Source organism: Rana temporaria, chromosome 9 (genome assembly GCF_905171775.1).
Source record: "Rana temporaria chromosome 9, aRanTem1.1, whole genome shotgun sequence".
Classification (NCBI taxonomy): Eukaryota; Metazoa; Chordata; class Amphibia; order Anura; family Ranidae; genus Rana; species Rana temporaria.
In genome coordinates, this window is record NC_053497.1 from 48,048,118 (window position 1) to 48,063,834 (window position 15,717).

The following is a 15,717-nucleotide window of genomic DNA, read 5'->3' on the forward strand; positions in this document are numbered from 1 at the left end:
TTGACCTCTCTGTGTGTTGGTCCACACTTGATGGTAGGCAGTGTGATTGGGTGAGGTTGATGGCTTTATCTTTTCCTCTGAAGCATTGGGTTTTATAGTTTTCCAGCTATACATTCTGCAGTTTGGTGTACTCAACTTGGGTGTAATTGGAGTTTTTTGGGATGCTTTCTATATACTGGATTTTAGAATCTGGACATTTGATAGTGCTGCACCTATAGTTTTAGTTGGGGAGACTTGCCTGAACTTCCTGTGCTAGAGGTATAACAGGAAGTAAGAGGAAATCTCTCTAAAGTGAGGGGGATTCCCTCTATTCAAATATTCTTCCTCACCTCCTGCTGTAAAATGTTGGATCTCTCATCAGTATTTGTCTCAGGGTTAATGTCCCCATTACAAACATAGAGGGTAAATTTCACAAAAAAAAAACATTTGGGGCCAGATTTACAGTGGAAATACCCTGGCGTATCTACTGATACTCCGGCGTATTTTCAAATTTGCTGCGTCGTATCTTTAGTTTGAATTCTCAAACCAAGATACGACGGCTTCAGGCTTCGATCCGACAGGCGTACGGCTTCGTACGCCTTCTGATCGTAGGTGTAATTCTTCTGCGCCCGCTGGGTGGAGTTTGCGTCGTTTTTCCGAGTCAGGTATGCAAATTAGCTGTTTACGGCGATTCACGAAGGTACGCGCGTTCGTCGCATTCTCTTACGTCGTCGCTAGTCGGCTTTTCCCGGCGTATAGTTAAAGCTTCTATTTCATGGCTTATATTTAGACCAGCCATGTTAAAGTATGGCCGTCGTTCCCGCGTCGAATTTAATTTTTTTTTTTTTGCGTAAGTCGTACGGGAATAGGAAAGGACGGAACGCACGTCGCCGTTCAAAAAATTACGTCGGTGCGACGTCATTTCGCGCAAAGCACGGCGGGAAATTACAAAACGGAGCATGCGCAGTACGTTCGGCGCAGGAACGCGCCTAATTTAAATGATACAAAACAGATTATAGCGCACACATGCAAAAATGACATTTATCCTGCAAGGCTAGTTAAAAACACCTGAACATATTCAAAATACGGGGGTTTGGTCACACTATATAGTCATATAGTGCTAAGCCCACTTACTGCGACAAAGTACCCCGAATTAGTGGGTCCTACCCTAGTAATAGAATGAAAGAACCTGGGTCTCAACCATGGGAGATATACTCCTCTATGTGGGAGAACTGAAGGGTTTCTTCCTATACACTGGTGGCCACTAATGTGAGGTAATGAAGAGGGGGAGGGGTGCTCCAGCCAAGAGACCTGGTCAGGGTCTATACAAAATACAAAAAGATACTTGGTGGGCACACCCTAAAAATGCTATACATCTAAGCTGGTGCTGCTATAAGACCAAATACAGTACAAAACAGATTATAGCGCACACATGCAAAAATGACATTTATGGTCGTGGCCCTATGATTGAGAGGGAAGTGAATCACATAAACACGCGACAAGACTTACAACATAAATAGACCTGGAGTGTGCCTTGATGGTCTGGTCGGAATGCCCGGAAAAAGGGGGCATACAGGAGATAGATAATTGGAAGTTGTGTGGAAGGATGTGTTTGAGAACTGCCTTGAAAAGGGAAGGGTGGGAGGGTATCGTGCACTGGAACCGACAGTGAGTGTGGGTGAGTGCTCTGTTTAAATAGTCTCCGGGCTCCTCCCATAAACTCAGGCCACCATTTTGGCCTTCTAATTTATGGTCGTGGCCCTATGATTGAGAGGGAAGTGAATCACATAAACACGCGACAAGACTTACAACATAAAAAGACCTGGAGTGTGCCTTGATGGTCTGGTCGGAATGCCCAGAAAAAGGGGGCAAAAGACTCAGATAGGGAAATAGCTTTTATTGATTGTTGGGTTATTGAGCCAGTATGGAAAAGGCCTGTGCCATTTCTTCCTGAGGGTTCGGAATATAGGTAGCAAAGCAAGCGGACTTCCATCGGCCCAGCTTCTTGATCACGTGCTCTGGTACTCCGTGTTGGGAGGCGGCTGAGGCTGCTCCAATACGGAAGGAGTGTCCAGAAAAGTGACTGGGGTTGAAGCCTAGGTTGCTTAGGAGGATCCTGATGTGTTTTATGAATTGGCTGCTGCTGAGGGGGCTAGTTAGAAAGGGTAGTAAGGGGCTGTTCTCAGATTGGTCGGGAAGCTGAGATAGCAGTCGATCAAGGACTGTTACTGGGCACCAGGCGTTGTTGGTCTGAAACAGCAAGATGTCGACCCCTGGGCCTGTTTGTTGCGTCTTACTGACTAGGAGACGAAGGGTGTAGTGGTTCTGAGAGCGAGTCAGGTGGCGTCGGAGCAGTGTGTGGCTGCTGGGGCCGCTGACTGTGAATTCGCCGGGTCGTAGGAAACCATAAAAGGCCAAGTAGATGGCCGCCTGGATGACTAGGCTGGGCAGTGCCCCGAAGGGGGAACGGGTGAGGATCTCGGACATGTCCCTGAAAATGGCACTGGTGATAGGTAGGCGTTTGCCACTGGTCACTGGTCTGAGTTTCTGAATGCCTCGCAAGAGTGACTTAACGGCATGGGCGGTGAACACTGACGGTCTGCTGGGGTCTTCTAAAGATAGGAAGTGCTGGACGCCGGCTAGGTACAGTTTTATAGTGTTATGAGCGAGGGCTAGCTGGGTATGGCAGTATGACACGAAGGCTAGAATGTGTCGGACATCGCCTGTTGCTGCTCCTGGGCAAGAGGCCAGAAATTTGCAGTAGGTGTTCCAAGCCATGACATAGGATTTCAATGTGTTGTGAGACAAAGACTGGTTGATGAGTAGAGTTGCGTTGGCGAGGTGAGTTTTTAATCCATCGTTAGCAACGACCAGGGTGGGACAGGGGTGGACATTGGGTCGGCTCCAGGCTCCTGCTGAAAAAACAAGGTGAGGTTGAAACGGGACAGTGCATCAGCAGCGGTATTGAGTTTGCCTGGAATATGTCTACAAACAAAATTAAAGTGGTGGCAGAGAGACAGCTGCACGAGCCTACGCAGGAAGGACATAATATGGAGAGATCGGGATCTGCCCTTGTTAATTATGTCAGCTGTGGCCTGGTTGTCCGTGGTAAAAAGCACTGTTTGATTTGTCCACGTGTGGCCCCAGAGCTGGGCAGCTGCAACGACCGGGTAAAGCTCGAAGAGAGATGACGACTGGGTGAAGCCTGGGATTAGGAGGATTTCTGGGGGCCAAGGTTCGGCGAACCAGTGACGGCCAAATATGGCCGCAAAGCCGGTGGAGGCTGCGGCATCGGTGACCACCTGTGGAGACTCGTCTAAAAGAGCTGGGATGAACATTGAGATGCCATTCCAGCTAGTGAGGAATTCATCCCACATGGCCAAGTCTGATACTGCTGCCTGATCTAGCTTGAGGATTCGGTCTGGGTCTTGTGCTGGCGTGAGAAAGACTAAGAGTCGTGATATGAAGGACCGTCCTTGAGGGATAATCCTCATAGCAAAATTCATCATCCCTAGTAAGGACTGTAACTGTCTCCTGGTACATCCTTGCGACTGAGTGAAGTCGTGGATAGTAGCCCTGATGCGAGTTAATTTGTCAAGAGGCAGGCTCGCTTGCATGGCTTGTGTGTCTAGGTTGATACCTAGGAAGGTGATGGAATGTGCTGGTCCTTCTACTTTGTGCTCGGCTAGGGGCACATTTAGGTTGTTGAAGACCACCCTTAATTTGTCTAGATCAGTGGGGGATGTACCTGGTTGCTCAATGAGCAGGAAATCATCGAGGTAGTGGATGACTGAGTGACAGTGGGCCTGGTGGGACAGTATCCATGTGAGGGCCTGGGCAAAGACATTAAAGAGCCATGGGCTACTTTTTGAGCCAAAGGTCAGTTTGGTGGCGAAGTAGTAGGCCTCTCTCCATTTGATGCCGTGCCAGCGCCAGAGGGACGGCTCAATGGGAAGGAGCTTGAACGCGTCAGATATATCCGCTTTGGATAGCCAGGCTCCGGGCCTATTAAGATGATTGTTTGGATGGCCAGGTCCACTGAGGCGTACTTGAGGGAAAACTGTGCAGAGGGGATTAGGGAGTTCAGGCTGGGGATGTGGGAGCAATGAGGCGCAGACAAGTCGTACACCAAGCGGACTTTATTAGTGAACTTGCCCTTGACAAGCCCAATAGGGCTAACTCTCCAGACTGGGAAAGGAGACTGTGGGAAGGGGCCAATAACAAAGCCTTTATCCACTTCTGACTGTAGTAAGGTGTCGATTGCTTGCGTGTCGATGGCTGCTGACTGGAGGTTCTTGCACTCGTGTGAGGTGAGGGGTAAGGTAATGAGGCCAGTGTGGAAGCCTTCTGTGAAGCCGTGCACCAGAAATATGGCCAGTGAAGGAGTGGGGTGAGTAGAGAGGTAGAAGCCTAGCCAGCCAACATCTATTCGGCTTAGTCAGGCCTTTGAGTCCTGTTTGAGTTGACAGGTGGTCTTTGGGTGAGCTTTGTGGCATGCTGTGCAAACGTGGAGTAGCCTGCACTGGCTGTGAAAGCAACCGGCGTTATTAAAATTGTTGCAGATGGGAGCGCCTCCTAGGAAAAAGATAGGCCGTCCTAGTCTATCCACTTGTCGTTGCTGACTGGGACCTGGGAGGCTCTGACTGGTACTGGAGGAGGGAGGGTAGGCAGGGCGCTTAGTGGAGTTATCGGAGCACCAATTTGCCGTGTGGGTAGAGGACTGGCAGAGGGTGCACAGTGGTGAGCGGAGGCCTGCAAAATGCCGGCAGAAAAGCTCTGTGTCACAAATGCTCCAGTCTGTCTTGGCCTGAAACTGGCTGAGCTTGGCAGCTGCCTTGGCCGAAAACGAGCGGTGGTAGTCATAGAAGGCGTGCCCTCCGTACTTGTAACCTAAATCTGTGACTGAATGGAGATATAGGTCCAGCTCTTCCCTCCTGTTGGGGGCGGCTGAGCAGATGATGTCCCTAAACATTCCGAATGCCAGGACGAACTCAGTGACTGTAAGTTTACGGCTGAGTCTGGGGTCTTTTGATTTGACGACTACCGATACGTCCCCCCAGGCATATGCTCGGTTGTCGGCCACGTCATGCACCGAAACCAGCAGAAACGCTAAATTTACGTCCTTTCCCTCCAAGATATCCTTCCTGAGGCTGGCGGAGACAAGGTGCGCGGGGATTACGGTAGAAGAGGACTCTAGCGTACCTGTAAGAGGGGATGCCAGCGCCGAAACCACGACTGTGTCATGGACGGGTGTGAGAGGGCGAGCCTCCAGGGTTGCGACTCTGGTCTGTACGTCGGAAACTGTTGCGGATAGTGTGGCGACCATGGAGTGCAACTGGGAGATAGCCCCGGATATGGACTGCAAGGATGTCTGTGGGTTGGAGGGTGCTGTATTGGGTGTTGGCGGGAAAAGTAGCCTGAAGAGCTCTGCCTTCCGGGCCGTAGCGGGGTAGGGGATGCCCTTGCGTCTAAGCTGTGCTATAATCCTGGGGATGGTCCATGTGCGGAAGGTCTGCAGGCTGCCGCTCTCTGAGCCCGTGGAGGGTGACAGAGGGGCGGGTGTGAGGTCAATACTGCCGGCCTGCGACATGACTCTGACTGAAAAAGAATAAGTGGGTGCGAGTATACATAAAGAACTGTGGTATTGGATTGCAGCAACGAAAGGAGGAGGCAAAATATTGGGGAACGGGGACTTGGTTTAAGAAGGAGATTCGTTGGCTACACACCTGAGTGGAGTCCTGGAAGGGAGGTCCTGGCACGGACTGAGACTGGGTCGACCGGGAACTTGTTTCTTAGGGGTGAACGACCAACCTGGTGGGGTCGAGACCTGAAGTGGACTGATCTGCGCCGGAGGGCGGAATAGCAAGGAAAGCCACGGACGAGCAACGTGCTACTCAGGAACAAGGAAGACAGGAATATGCTGTGCTCTGGATCGTCGGCCTGGTGACGTAGATATCGTGCACTGGAACCGACAGTGAGTGTGGGTGAGTGCTCTGTTTAAATAGTCTCCGGGCTCCTCCCATAAACTCAGGCCACCATTTTGGCCTTCTAATTTATCCTGCAAGGCTAGTTAAAAACACCTGAACATATTCAAAAATACGGGGGTTTGGTCACACTATATAGTCATATAGTGCTAAGCCCACTTACTGCGACAAAGTACCCCGAATTAGTGGGTCCTACCCTAGTAATAGAATGAAAGAACCTGGGTCTCAACCATGGGAGATATACTCCTCTATGTGGGAGAACTGAAGGGTTTCTTCCTATACACTGGTGGCCACTAATGTGAGGTAATGAAGAGGGGGAGGGGTGCTCCAGCCAAGAGACCTGGTCAGGGTCTATACAAAATACAAAAAGATACTTGGTGGGCACACCCTAAAAATGCTATACATCTAAGCTGGTGCTGCTATAAGACCAAATACAGTACAAAACAGATTATAGCGCACACATGCAAAAATGACATTTATCCTGCAAGGCTAGTTAAAAACACCTGAACATATTCAAAAATACGGGGGTTTGGTCACACTATATAGTCATATAGTGCTAAGCCCACTTACTGCGACAAAGTACCCCGAATTAGTGGGTCCTACCCTAGTAATAGAATGAAAGAACCTGGGTCTCAACCATGGGAGATATACTCCTCTATGTGGGAGAACTGAAGGGTTTCTTCCTATACACTGGTGGCCACTAATGTGAGGTAATGAAGAGGGGGAGGGTTGCTCCAGCCAAGAGACCTGGTCAGGGTCTATACAAAATACAAAAAGATACTTGGTGGGCACACCCTAAAAATGCTATACATCTAAGCTGGTGCTGCTATAAGACCAAATACAGTACAAAACAGATTATAGCGCACACATGCAAAAATGACATTTATCCTGCAAGGCTAGTTAAAAACACCTGAACATATTCAAAAATACGGGGGTTTGGTCACACTATATAGTCATATAGTGCTAAGCCCACTTACTGCGACAAAGTACCCCGAATTAGTGGGTCCTACCCTAGTAATAGAATGAAAGAACCTGGGTCTCAACCATGGGAGATATACTCCTCTATGTGGGAGAACTGAAGGGTTTCTTCCTATACACTGGTGGCCACTAATGTGAGGTAATGAAGAGGGGGAGGGGTGCTCCAGCCAAGAGACCTGGTCAGGGTCTATACAAAATCTTTCATTCTATTACTAGGGTAGGACCCACTAATTCGGGGTACTTTGTCGCAGTAAGTGGGCTTAGCACTATATGACTATATAGTGTGACCAAACCCCCGTATTTTTGAATATGTTCAGGTGTTTTTAACTAGCCTTGCAGGATAAATGTCATTTTTGCATGTGTGCGCTATAATCTGTTTTGTACTGTATTTGGTCTTATAGCAGCACCAGCTTAGATGTATAGCATTTTTAGGGTGTGCCCACCAAGTATCTTTTTGTAATTTAAATGATACACGCCCCATTTGAATTAGGCGGGCTTGCGCCGGACGCATTTACGCTACGCCGCTGCAAGTTTACAGGCAAGTGCTTTGTGAATCAAGCACTTGCGCTGAAAATTTGCGACGGTGTAACGTAAATGACATACGTTATGCCGCCGCAATTATATGTGAATCTGGCCCTTGAAGTTTAGATACACTTTAAGTATTAACCCGCTGTGCCTAAAATTAAACGCAGTCCAATTTGGCTTCCCACAGTTTTGTATGGCGGCTGTCTTTTTGTGTGCCAGTAAAATGAATGTTAAACTCTAATGCGTCCTGTTATGTCTTTAATATTGTTATTGCTGCTATGTTATAGCCAGCTATTACCATGAGTGTATTAGAGGGCTTTATAGCCCGGCCGTGTACAGTGCCGCACTGCAGCTTATGAGATAACACCGGGAAAATATCAGATTTGGTCTCGGAAGCCTACATTATGGTTTGCACATGTGAAGACGCTGTAGACCTCAACTATTACATTGGATGATCTATGGCTGGTCTTGTGAGATTGATGTCTGTAAATGATAGCAGCCAAATAATAAAGACGTATAAATAATGCATTTTTGGCAGTTAAAGTAGCATTTTATGAAGCAATGTACTTGTAAAAATGAAATGTGCAAATGTTCTGCTTTTCTATAACAGCTAAGCTCTTAGATTTCTCATGAGCTTTCGCAGGAAAAAAAAAGTAAACACATTTAACATCATATTCTCTATTTGACAGTTGCCTGCCATAATAATGGAAACCCGCTGGCCGTTTAAAGAGTCCTATGATACAAGATTATTAAATAGATCATTGTCACTACAGCCATGTAAAAAAACTAAAACGTATTGTCACTCCAATGCCGCGTACACACGAATGGAATTTCCGGCAACAAATGTTCGATGTGAGCTTTTGGTTGGATATTCCGACCGTGTGTACGCTCCATCGGACATTTGCTGTCGGAATTTCCGACAACAAATGTTTGAGAGCTGTCGGAAATTCCAATCAACTGTATGCAATTCCGATGCACAAAAATCCTACGCATGTTCAGAATCAATTTAACACATGCTCGGAATCATTGAACATCATTTTTCTCGTTTTGTCGTTGTGTTGTACGTGGCTGCGTTCTTGACGGTTGGAATTTCTGACAACATTTGTGTGACCGTGTTAATGCTAGACAAGTTTGAGCCAACACCGTCGGAAAAAAAGTCTATATGCAAATCCAACGCACAAAAATCCTACGCATGCTCGTAATCAATTTGACGCATGCTCGGAATCATTGAACTTCATTTTTCTTGGCTCGTTGTTGTGTTGTACGTGACCGCGTTCTTGGCGATCGGAATTTCCGACAACATTTGTGTGACCGTGTGTATGCAAGACAAGTTTGAGCGAACAATCCATTGGAAAAAAAGTTTGTATTCAATTCCAAAGCACAAAAATCCAACGCATGCTCTGAATCAATTTGACACAAGCTCAGAATCACCGAACTTCATTTTTCTCGGCTCGTTGTAGTGCTGTACGTGACCGCGTTCTTGGCGATCGGAATTTACGAAAAACATTTGTGTGACCGTGTGTATGCAAGTTTGAGCCAAGTTTGGAAAAAAATCCACGGTTTTGTTGACGGAATGTCCGATCGTGTGTACGCGGCATTATACATACCTTTTATTAGAAGGAACTATAACATTTAACCTCTATTTCAACCTGCGGTGAAATGATATGGTAAGAATTATAACACTAAACATCACCTGACTATTTAGAGCCAACAGGAGCCATTGTGGGATACTGGGATATTTTTTTATAGGCAATTGTGAATATAGATAAAAGTTGGTGTATATATCTCTGAAAATTTTTATTTTGATACACAGCCCAGTTTAACCACTTAAGGACCGGACCAATATGCTGCTAATTGACCCAAGGGGTTTTTACAATTCGGCACTGCGTCGCTTTACCAGACAATTGCGCGGTCGTGCGATGTGGCTCTCAAACAAAATTGGCGTCCTTTTTCCCCCACAAATAGAGCTTTCTTTTGGTGGTATTTGATCACCACTGCGGTTTTTATTTTTTGCGCTATAAACAAAAATGGAGCGACAATTTTGAAAAAAATGCAATATTTTTTGCTATAATAAATATCCACCAAAAACATATATAAAAAAAATGTTTTCCTCAGTTTAGGCTGATACGTATTCTTCTACCTATTTTTGGTAAAAAAAAACGCAATAAGCGTTTATCGATTGGTTTGCGCAAAATTTATAGCGTTTACAAAATAGGGGATAGTTTTATTATTATTATTTTTTTTACTACTAATGGCGGCGATCAGCAATTTTTTTCGTGACTGCGACATTATGGCGGACACTTTGGACAATTTTGACACATTTTTGGGACCATTGTCATTTTCACAGCAATAAATGCATTTAAATTGCATTGTTTATTGTGAAAATGACAGTTGCAGTTTGGGAGTTAACCACAGGGGGCGCTGTAGGAGTTAGGGTTCACCTAGTGTGTGTTTACAACTGTAGGGGGGGTGTGGCTGTAGGACTGACGTCATCGATCGAGTCTCCCTATAAAAGGGATCACTTGATCGATGCCGCCGCCACAGTGAAGCACGGGGAAGCCGTGTTTACATACGGCTCTCCCCGTTCTTCAGCTCCGGGGAGCGATCGCGAGGGGGCGGCTAGAAACGAATAGCCTTTGCCCTCGTCCCGGATCGCTTCTGAAGCCACGGGAACCGCCGCATGTACGGGGGGGTCTCGATCGGACCCCCGACCCACGTCTAGGCAGGCACATACAGGTACGTTGATGTGCCTGTCCGTGCCATTCTTCCGACGTAAATGTACATGCGACGGTTCGGAAGTGGTTAATGAAGACTTCCACTGTAGGTCATATTTACCTTCCTTTTTTTTTTTTTTTTATCCAAAGAAAAAGTTTACAAATGTAAACATATACATACAGCCAGAGGCATTGCATTTAGCCAATTAAACAGCACAGTAAATATAAACATGCATCAAAATGATTATTTCCATATCCCAAATATGTTTCAAAAGGAAATCATCCCACATATCTGAGTCAACCTGTTCCATATCCATAGCATACCACATTACCAATGCTTCCCATTCCAATGTCATTGAAATCATTCTCATCCTGCATAATCATTCATGCCTACCTGTCCATGACCAGATCCACCGGGACAAGCCCGGGTACATCTAGCCATGAGACCCAAAGTTTTTCAAACTTTTGGGTGCAGCCCCTTTGTTGGTAGATAAAAAAAAAAAAAAAAACACAAACAACACTAAAATAAATCAACTTAACCACCCAAAATACAGATCCTATAAAACACACCTTTTAAAGTGGTGTACCACCCTAAAAAAAAAAATACACCAAAATCCTTTAAGAAAATAGAAAAAAATAGAAAAAAGTTTTTTTACTTACCAGAAATGGCGGTTGCTATGCGGGAACTTGCTAATCTGCCTCTCCCTCCACCTCGGCAGGTCTTCTTCCTTGTCCTCGCGGTGTCTTCTGGGGAATGTGGCGCGTTGCCTTCTTGGAACTGTGTGTATCCCAGAAAGCAGCTGCCCATTCACAAAGTGGCGCGAGCCTCTCGCATGCGCAGTAGAAAATGGCTTCACTGCCTGTTTCCCTTACTGAGGATGGCGGCGCCGGGACCCTCCAGGATCGAGGGGTCAGCCTCTGGGGGGCTGACATTGCGGGCGTCTAGGACAGGTAAGTGTTCTTATTAAAAGTCAGTAGCTACAGTGTTTGTAGCTGCTGACTTTTAAAAAAAAAATCGCGGGTGGAATCCCGCTTTAGATAAACATAGGAAGAGGTGCTCATCGATCCAATAACTGTGGTGTTGGCCACATCCCTGGGTAACATATAACAAAAGAGAGTATACCCCCTTGGTGGGACTTTGTAAGCCAAACACAGTGTCGGTAAAAAATGATCTTTAATGGGACAAGATATACATGTTGGCACTTGATACAACAATGTGCAAAATACAAAAACAATACCACCAAAACAGTAAATGTGCCAAGATTGGCAAAGACAAAGGAAACAAAACAAAAACAAAACACAAAAGCACTCTCCTAGTGGGTGATATAGATATGCCTGACGCGTTTCTGGTTAACAAACCGTCATCAGGGGCCACGGGAACAGAGTAGTGCAGGTTGTAGTTCAAACCACGTAGTGGACTGGGTGTGGGTCCCCCTAGATTAGTTTCAGTTCATGTTCAGTCCAAAAGTTATATAAGGGTGGAGTAGCGTCCAAAACAACCCTCACTGCCGGAGGAGTGGAAATTAGAAGGGCCCAGGACCTGCTGGTGTATATACCAGCCGAGTAGCGTCCTGTCCAATTCCAAGCACTCGTCATAAGTCAATCCCCCTTTACGGTCTCAATAGACCTAAAGCATTCAGCAGGGTCCAGGGGTGAACTGTGGCGTTGTCCCAGTAAGAGTAGGTGCCTGCTTTAAATAAATAAAATAGCAGCTGAATGAATTTTTGATTGGTTGAAACTCCAAGAATGATGAAATTGGTCATTTTGGCACTGAATCAATTTAACCAAAATCATTCTTCTCATCCTAAGACAAGACCTCGATGAGACAGAGTAGGAGGCAGACACAGGCTAGCAGGTGATGGAAGGAACACAGTGGCAGACAAAGTAATAAAGGAGAGCAGGTCACAGAGCCAAGCCCAGTCAGACACCTCATTAGAAGCCATGGGAAACCTGGACAAGATGAGGAAGAAGAGGGATTTAACATTGTCGGAAAAAAGTTATACAGTCAAAATCGCGGTTGGAGTGGCGGAAAGGCTGAGCAGCCATAAATTGATGCTTTTGAAGAGTAATCTTGTAGAAAATTGTTGACAGCTTTTTGGACTGTGAAAACAAATCATTCAACCTTCAAACAAACAGCCCTAGATTGTTCAGTGGAAGGACCGATATTGGAAACAAAAGGTGAAACTCCCCAGCCATATATGTTGGTAGAACTCCTTGCAAAAAAAAAGATGGAGGACAAAAAGGTGACGGGAACAACAGACAACATAATACAAAACATAAATGCCAACTTGTAAAAGCTCAGAAAGGAAATTGCAGTCAGGACTGGCGTGCCGTGAATGTGAATATTCAGGCACTTCTTAAAGCGGAGTTCCGGCCACAATTTCACTTTTTAAATATAAATACCCCTGTAATACACAAGCCTAATGTATTCTAGTAAAGTTAGTCTGTAAACTAAGGTCAGTTTTGTTTGGTTGTTACAGCATTTAGACACTTTATAAAATAGAAATTGACTGGGGCCATCTTAAGTATGGGCATCATGAAGCCAGACTGTATGACTTCCTGGATTTCAGCCTTGCAGATCTCGCACATGCTCAGTGCTGCACAAGCAGTGTCAGATCAGGTTTCAGCACCTGTGCTGTCCAAGTCACATGATTCTTTGAGACTGGGGAGTGCACAGACTCCTGGTAAGTTACACCCACTACATTCCCAGGAGTCTGTGCGGTGCATTAAGCACCTAGGTGCAGGAAGTGGGAAGATTAACTATTCTGCCTAGCAACAACACTTTGAAGGCATCTAAACAAAAACATTTTTTTTCGTAAAGGACTAATGACATTTTTTTAAAACTACTGATGTAATGTTATATTTATGGGTGGAACTCCACTTTAAGCAAAAAAAAAACATTGATATGTTACTTTTATATTTGTCTATATTTGGAGTTCTGTGCCCGACGCTTGGTGCTTTGTTTTGGGGAAGACTAGTACTAACGTAGCGCCATGCACAGCACTGTGATTTTTACATCATGGATTTGTAAGTTATCTACAATATTAGAAATGCAAAATAGACAATAACTATGTCAGAGTTATGAGCTTCTATCTCATAGCTTTAATATAGATCATTTAGTTATACTTTGAAGGGGTTTTTACATGCTTTTTTTTTGTATTAAATGTAAAGATTTGTAACTAAAAAAACTTCTGAAAACTGTGATCAGCTGTGGTTTGTCCAAACACTTGCAGACCTTCAAACTCCAAGGAATTCTGAACCAAAAGTCCCACTGAAGTTAGTACCTGTTCACACCAGGCAAGGATTTTTGACACCCTAATTTTGCTGCCCCCCCCCTCCCGGGGTCCACCCCCTTTGCCCTGCCCATGTATACCCCACCTTTTTAATTAAGCACCCATCAAATGCAGCCTCACCAGCGCCTATTAAATGCAGCCTCACCAGTGCCCAACAAATGCTTCCTAACCAGCATCCATCAAATGCAGCCTCGTCAGTGCCCATTAAATGCAGCCTCCCCAGTGCTTATCAAATGCAGCCCCACCAACATCCATCAAATGGAGCCTATCCAGCGCCCATCAAATGCAGCCTTTCCAGTGCCCATCAAATGCTTCCTAACCAGCATCCATCAAATGGAGCCCCTCCAGCGCCCATCAAATGCAGCCTCATCAGTGCCCATTAAATGTAGCCTCTCCAGTGCCCATCAAATGCAGCCTCACCAGTGCCCATCAAATGCAGCCCCACCAGCATCCATTAAATGCATCCTAACCAGCGCTCATCAAATGGAGTCTCACCAGCGTCCATCAAATGCAACCTCACCAGCGCCCATCAAATGCAGCCTCACCAGTGCCCATCAAATGCATCCTCACCAGCGCCCATCAAATGCAGTCTCACCAGTGTCCATCAAATCACACAGGAACACAAACCATGTTCTGTGCGATTCTGGTGTGAACCGACCCTTGATGGGAATCCAGACCAGGATCCAAAAACTGCGTGTTACAGAGCAGCAAATATTGGTGACAAGTTGAGGGGACCAAAAAAAAGCCTGAGCTACTGTGCCCCGATAGTTCCTGTTCCAAGAAGTAAGGGCAATTTCTCTCTTACCCCCTCAGCGGTATTCCCGAGTCTGGCTCGGGGTGGAATTTCAGAACCAAAAGCGGTAATTCCAAGCCAGACTCACGGCCGCCTCGCAGTGTCCACAGGCAGGGAGTTACTTACCTTGTCCCTGGATCCTGCAATGCATCCCCGCTGTGTGAGCGACCGGCGTCCTCGCTCGATTCACACAGTGCCCGTGTGCCGCCGAGCTCCGTTCCCTGCGACGTTACGACACACGGGGGCGGGATCGGCGCCAAATTCAAAAAAGGAAATACACACAATACATACAGTATACTGTAATCTTACAGATTACAGTACTGTATGAAATAAATACACACCCCCCTTGTCCCTAGTGGTCTGCCCAGTGTCCTACATGTTCTTTTATATACTAAAAACTGTTCTTTCTGCCTGGAAACTGGAGATTGTCCATAGCAACCAAAAAGTGTCCCTTTACATCAAAAGTGATTTTAGACCAGCTAGAAAAGAGCGATAATAAATTAAAATCACTTGCAAAATTGAGCGATAACGATTTGCGGGGAAATTCGTCATCAAACAATAAAAATAATGACAGCGACAATTCTGCAACTGAGCAAATTTCAGTGTTTTTAAATTGGATTACATTATTGAATAATTTTTATTATAATTATATTATTATTTGTTATAATTATTTATAGTTATTTATTATATTATAATTTATGATTTTATTTTTCAAACTTTATCATACCCGAGATGTCTACTAGACTCTTGTTTGGTCAGATTTAAGTGAGTTATTCCTAAGATTTACAGGCCTACAATATAAAACGCCAAATTTCCATGCAAAATAATTGTACCGCTTTCAGCACCTAAAATCTGAAATAATCATACTGCCGCCAGGGAGGTTAAACAGTCGTCCCCAGATGAAAAGATTTTGAGGTGGATTTACTAAAGGCAAAATCACTGTGCCCTTTCGAAAATGCAGTTGCTCCAGAGCTTAGTAAATGAGGTAAAGGTTCATTTTGCAAAGAGTTCCCAATCACATGCAAGGAGAAAAAAACATAGGGGCAGATCCACATAGATCTGCACCCGCGCAGCATATCAGAGATACGCTCCGCCGCCGTACCTTACCTGGCGTTCTTTCAAATCCTCAAAGATTTTGCGCCGTAAGTTACGGCGGCGTAGTGTATTTCTGGCGGCGGAATTCAAATCGACGATTAGGGGGCGTTTTTTATTTAAATGAAGCGTGCCCCCACTGCGCATGCTCTGTTTCGAAATTTCCCGCCGTGCATTGCGCGAAATGACGTCGCAACAACGGACGACTTAAACACAGCTTCCCTGTTCTTCACTGTGGCACTGTCATCGATCGTGTGTTCCCTTTTATAGGAAAACACAATCGAAGACGTCACACCTACAGCCAGACCCCCTACAGTTAGAAACACAAATGAGGTCACACATAACCCCCTCAGCTCCCC

General features: G+C 45.6%; 1 protein-coding gene across 1 annotated transcript; it reads right to left on the minus strand.

The window, feature by feature from the left end:
- Positions 1-2,805: 2,805 nt before the first annotated feature.
- On the minus strand, positions 2,806-5,569 carry LOC120914526. Its single transcript, XM_040325203.1, is given in 3 exon segments — positions 2,806-3,982; positions 3,985-4,389; positions 4,624-5,569. Coding segments are annotated over 3 exon segments (2,505 nt in total). The 3' UTR covers positions 2,806-2,828.
- Positions 5,570-15,717: the final 10,148 nt, after the last annotated feature.